The sequence below is a fragment of the Hyla sarda genome, chromosome 9 (genome assembly GCF_029499605.1).
Source record: "Hyla sarda isolate aHylSar1 chromosome 9, aHylSar1.hap1, whole genome shotgun sequence".
In the NCBI taxonomy this organism is placed as follows: domain Eukaryota; kingdom Metazoa; phylum Chordata; class Amphibia; order Anura; family Hylidae; genus Hyla; species Hyla sarda.
Window position 1 is genome coordinate 1,666,698 of NC_079197.1, and position 6,317 is coordinate 1,673,014.

Consider the following 6,317-nt stretch of genomic DNA (forward strand, 5'->3'; position numbering starts at 1 on the left):
AAACACTGCTGCAAGGCTTAGGTGTTTCAACTTGCAGGCATCCAGCTGTTGCAAAACTACAACTCCCAGCATGTCCGGACAACATTTTGCTGACAGGGCATGCTGGGAGTTGTAGTTTTGAAACAGATGGAGGAACATCACATATGCACCACACATTGGAGACACAAGTATCGGATTCTTGATTCACGTGTCGCCAGCCTGTAATCCGTCTATATCTATCCCTAGTCCTGTACGATGCGCTGTATTTGGCGCGGTGCAGAGCGATGACAATAGTGCGGGGGTCCGGGCCCATCTCCTCATTATATCCCGGGCGGCTGTTTTTCCTCCTCTCCCGATCTATAGACCATATGGTATCTCTGCTGAGAACGTTACTCACTGCGCACAACACAGGCGGACAACAGATTGTGCGTGCCGCGAGTGTGCGGTGTTCTCCACGCACAATGGAGGCTGCTGAATGGATCTGCGTCTCTGTACAGTATCGGGGGCACTGCTATATTATCTGTACTCACATACGGGTAATAAGGGACGATTCCAGCCAAAAGCAGCACTTAAAGCCTCATATATATATATATATATATATATATATATATATATATATATATATATATATATATATATATATATATAGGAATCAAGGCTTCCTCTGCTCTTTCCTGGCGCCATCATAGGGATGCAAACTGCGCCAATCTTCTTTGATTAGGGGGAGGGGGGTATTATGGGTTAAACGGCAGCATTTTTTTAATACAATTTCTGTCAATCGTAGCAAAACGGTGACAGTATTAGCAACACTAATACTTTTCTCTTTAAAGAAGCTCTCCAAAAAAAATGTTTTCCTCACATATAACTGCAGTACTGCTAATTCTGGGGTGCAATTTGTTTCATCCTAGCTCAGTACTGATATTCCTGGGGTGCAATTTGTTTCATCCTAGCTCAGTACTGATATTCCTGGGGTGCAATTTGTTTCATCCTAGCTCAGTACTGCTAATTCTGGGGTGCAATTTGTTTCATCCTAACTCAGTACTGCTATTCCTAGGGTGCAATTTGTTTCATCCTAACTCAGTACTGCTATTCCTAGGGTGCAATTTGTTTCATCCTGGCTCAGTATTGCTATTCCTGGGGTGCAATTTGTTTCATCCTAGCTCAGTACTGCTATTCCTGGGGTGCAATTTGTTTTATCCTAGCTCAGTACTGCTATTCCTAGGGTGCAATTTGTTTCATCCTGGCTCAGTTCTGCTATTCCTGGGGTGCAATTTGTTTTATTCTAGCTCAGAACTGCTATTCTTGGGGTGCAATTTGTTTTATCCTAGCTCTGTACTGCTATTTCTGGGGTGCAATTGGTTTCATCCCAGCTTAGTACTGCAGCTTGGTCATGTGATCACCACTTAGAACCTCAGTGCATTCTATGCTCTACTGTAGACTGTACTGTACTCTACTGTAGGCTCTACTGTAGTGGTATATACTCTGACTTCCTCTGAATTACAGGATGACATCACTAATCAGATGCCTCCTGGCAGCTCTCAAACCCCTCCCCTTCTCATTAAGCTCCGCTCTCCACATTTCTCTGTATATCCCTCTTTTTTTGTGGCACTAGACCTGGAGGAACATTTCTGCAATATCTAAGGGAACAATAGAGCAGTGATATGGTAGAGGAGTTCATACAGTGTTTAGCTGCAGAGTTTTAAACCTCCCCTGACAGTCAGAATCTTTACTGTATGATATATATATGATATGATACGCAGCTCCTCCTGCTAGTGGATTCCATTAGGGAGAAACCTATCAGGAGACATAGAAATACACAGACTATAGTGTGAGTTATAGGAGAGAAGATCTAGGTCACTGATCTATCACAAGGAGACGGGATGAAGCTGCATCTTATAGGATACACTGACTTTATAGTGTGAGTTATAGGACAGAAGATCTGTGTCACTGATCTATCACAAGGATACGGGATGAAGCTGCATCTTATAGGATACACTGACTTTATAGTGTGAGTTATAGGACAGATTATCTGTGTCACTGATCTATCACAAGGAGATGGGATGAAGCTGCATCTCATAGGAGTCGCATGCCACCCTAGCACTACACAGGCTACAGGACGCTATGCATTAATTGTTTTGTGGACCTGAGGAAGGCACTCGCTAGTGCCAAAACACGTTGTCCTTTGACTTGAACTTCAATAAACTGTCCTGTGCTACCATGGCATCCTAATTTCTTTCCTTATCAGTAGTAACGCTTGTTCCAACCCCCATTTTTGTGTTTAATTTTCTTCCTGCCTCCATTGTTTCCATACCCTTGCGGATACAGATTGGGGAATTCGAGCTGCACAACTGCCTTTACCGCTCCCCACCCCGCACCCAACCCAAGTGAAGTGCTGTCTTTGCTGACCACCCCAGCAGGTCATCACATCACGCCGGGTGCAGTGAGTGTTTTGTCGTCCATCTGCTTTTTTTTTTTCTACACTACACGAGAGAGATCACCCCTCCTTTTTGCTTTTTCCTCGCATCTCATAGGAAACACAGACTATAGTGGGAGTAATAGGGGAGAAGATCTATGTCACTGATCTATAACAAGGAGACAGGATAAAGCTGCATCTCATAGGATACACAGACTATAGTGGGAGTTATAGGACAGAAGATCTATGTCACTGATCTATAACAAGGAGACAGGATGAAGCTGCATCTCATAGGATACACTGACACTATAGTGCGAGTTATAGGACAGAAGATCTATGTCACTGATCTATCTTCGGGAGACAGGATGAAGCTGCATCTCATAGGATACACTGAGACTATAGTTGGAGTTATAGGACAAAAGATCTGTGTCACTGATCCATCTTCGGGAGAAGGGATGAAGCTGCATCTCATAGGATACACTGAGACTCTATAGTATATGTGATAGGAGACAGGATGTTTAGGTCACTGATCTATCACCCGGTATATACAAGAGCCTCTACACTATTTCATTATTCTCTATACTGCACTTCATAGGCAAACAATTCTGGAGTGCCTCTTTAAACATCGGGTCTGTTCCTGAAGATGCCGTAGAGCATTGTCTTGTATAATATGGTCTTCTTCTGACAGCTGTAAGTACCACAGTACCTCTATGGTCATTACCACTGACAGACGTCCTCTGGGGCTCATCCCATTCACCACTTAATCCAATCCAGTGTTTTCCAACCAATGTGCCTCCAGCTGTTGCAAAACTAGAACTACCATCATGGATTGTCTGGGAGGTGTAGTTTTGCAACAGCTGGAGGCACACTGGTTAGGAATTACTGCTCTAAGCATTATGGGACTGCAACTATCTTGCTGATGTGTCAGATTACAGTTTCCAAATTCGGACTTGAGGGGACTGTGTAATGTGAACAGGTCTCCCTGCAGAACATTGCACCATCCCATTAACCCCCTGATCTGCGTCTAGTGTTCAGAGATTTATCTGCTGATCTCAGTCTTGGCAAACCTCGGCTTGTGATAGAGGTGACCTGCGTGAGTCGTCACAGTGGTGTCAGCAGAAGCGCCACATTAAACAACAGTAGTGGAAAAACATCGACAACCCACAAGAAAAGGGCGACATGTCCCGACCTTTACCCCCTGGAGAAGCAGCCATTATATGGGACTGTAATAATACTTTGCACTAAGGGGGTCCCTCATACCGCTAACTGCGGCTTCCATCAGTTGGGTTCATGGAAGAAAACATCATATTGTCCAATATCTAGATTTGCCCCGGTTATTACGACTTGGATATAGCAGAGCCGAGTTTATCATCGCTCGTATTAATCTACCACTAAATCTGCAATTAGAGATAAGCGAACTTACAGTAAATTCGATTCGTCACAAACTTCTCGGCTCAGCAGTTGATGACTTTTCCTGCATAAATTAGTTCAGCTTTCAGGTGCTCCCATGGGCTGGAAAAGGTGGATACAGTCCTAGGAGACTCTTTCCTAGGACTGTATCCACCTTTTCCAGCCCACCGGAGCACCTGTAGGCTGAACTAATTTATGCAGGAAAAGTCATCAACTGCCAAGCCGAGAAGTTCATGACAAATCGAATTTACTGTAAGTTCGCTCATCTCTATCTGCAATGACAAACTCGGCTCTGCTACATCAGAATCAAAAGTGGCATCCCGCTACACGTGTGCAACCCATAACCCCTTTGTGTCTTGCTAACTAACCTTTACATATACACATATATATATAGAATGAAAGTCAGCAGAAAGCAAATGAGCCGATGCTGTTCTGCGACCGAGCCTCTGGGGGGCGCTGCTATAGTTATGGGTGTTTTGCAGATGGAAGGTAGCGGCTGTTGCCACCATGACAGGTCTGAGCCTACCTAATTTTTGCATGCATGCACGAAGCCTCTCTTCAAGATTTGAGACTCTGCTCTGAAGCTCCTCGTAGTCATAGGCGCCAATCTCCTCCTGAAGTTCGTTTAGAACTGACGTCAGATTCTGGACCTCCTCCTTAAACTGCAATACCAATTTGGCATCGGCTTTTGTACTCTTCCAACACTGGTATCAGAGGCCTAAGTTCCTCCATTTTCGCTTTTATTGCCTGCAAGGTTAAAATAAGCTGGTTCAGTGCTCTGCATGCAAAACTTGGCAACACCCTGTCCTGCCCCTGTGCCTGCCCTCCACCTGCTGATTGCCTGCCCTACCTTCACCTGCGCTGCCTGCCTGCCTCGCTGCCTACGTGAGTGCAAGTGGTGCATGACCCCCCCCCCCCCATAGAGCGCTGACCAATACCGCATTAAAAAATCTGCAATACAACTTATTTGGGAAAGGCCTTTATTAGTCATTTTTGTTTCAAATGCAACATCTTATGGTTACATGCGGCTTTTTTTTTTTTTATTTTTTTTTTTAACACATACACAAAGATTTTTCTTTCTTTAAAAAAGGTAGAGAATGCATTGACAAGGGTTAAAAATTCTTCATGAAATGCAGCTACATTCGCATGCAAAGGAAGATTGGAAGTCAACGTGTTCAACGTTCCTTAGTGAAATAGCTCTAACCGGGAGGATAAAGATTACAAAAATAAAATAAGGGGAAAAATAAAAAATAAGAAAAAAAATTCTGATTGGTGCCCAAAACTGCTGTGTGTCTCTTTCATGGTAACATAGGAGTTAACTCTTCAGTCACTGCAAGTTAAGTTAGCCCTGTAATCGAGAAAATGAAATACGGGTGAAGAGTCTGCGCACTGGTCTCCAATCATCAACATCATGCAGATAGGGGGCGCTATGCTACATCTAGTTAAACCAATTCTCGCCCAACCTGTGGCTCTCCTAGCTGTTGAAAAACTACAACTCTCAGCATGCCCTGCTGCCCCTACATATTCTAGAGCAATGTCTCCCAACCTGTGGTTTTAGAGCCATTGCAAAAACGATAACCTCCAGCATGCCTGGACAGCCGCGTGAAGAGGGGGAACGCAGCTCTGGGTGTGACTGGAGTGGGAATGCCGCTCTGGGTGTGACTGGAGTGTGAATGCAGCTCTGGGTGAGACTGGAGTGTGAATGCAGCTCTGGGTGAGACTGGAGTGTGAATGCAGCTCTGGGTGAGACTGGAGTGTGAATGCAGCTCTGGGTGTGACTGGAGTGTGGAATGCAGCTCTGGGTGTGACTGGAGTGGAATGCAGCTCTGGGTGTGACTGGAGTGTGAATGCCGCTCTGGGTGTGACTGGAGTGTGAATGCCGCTCTGGGTGTGACTGGAGTGGGAATGCCGCTCTGGGTGTGACTGGAGTGGGAATGCCGCTCTGGGTGTGACTGGAGTGGGAATGCCGCTCTGGGTGTGACTGGAGTGGGAATGCCGCTCTGGGTGAGACTGGAGTGGGAATGCAGCTCTGGGTGAGACTGGAGTGGGAATGCAGCTCTGGGTGAGACTGGAGTGGGAATGCAGCTCTGGGTGAGACTGGAGTGGGAATGCAGCTCTGGGTGTGACTGGAGTGTGAATGCAGCTCTGGGTGTGACTGGAGTGTGAATGCAGCTCTGGGGGGGAGACTGGAGTGTGAATGTTGCTCTGGGGGGAGACTGGAGTGTGAATGTTGCTCTGGGGGGAGACTGGAGTGTGAATGTTGCTCTGGGGGGAGACTGGAGTGTGAATGCAGCTCTGGGTGTGACTGGAGTATAAATGCCGCTCTCCTGTCTCCTGGGTGTATAGTTGGTGCAGTTGTGTTTGGAAAAGAATCTGAAATGTTACAATGTAAAAATCTGCATAACTAAAGTATAAGATGGTACAGGACCAGGATCAGTACATGATATAGTATAGTACAGGATCAGGATCAGTACATGATATATGATGGAGTATAGTACAGGATCAGGATCAGTAC

At 45.5% G+C, this 6,317-nt stretch overlaps 1 protein-coding gene across 1 annotated transcript in view; it reads right to left on the minus strand.

The window, feature by feature from the left end:
• The window catches only part of OLFM1 (olfactomedin 1), a 19,123-nt gene extending 13,911 nt beyond the window's left edge, over window positions 1–5,212 (minus strand). Inside the window, 3 exon segments of the mRNA XM_056540127.1 lie at window positions 4,329–4,491; window positions 4,493–4,549; window positions 5,174–5,212. Coding sequence (XP_056396102.1) covers window positions 4,329–4,491; window positions 4,493–4,549; window positions 5,174–5,212 — 259 coding nt within the window.
• Window positions 5,213–6,317: the final 1,105 nt, after the last annotated feature.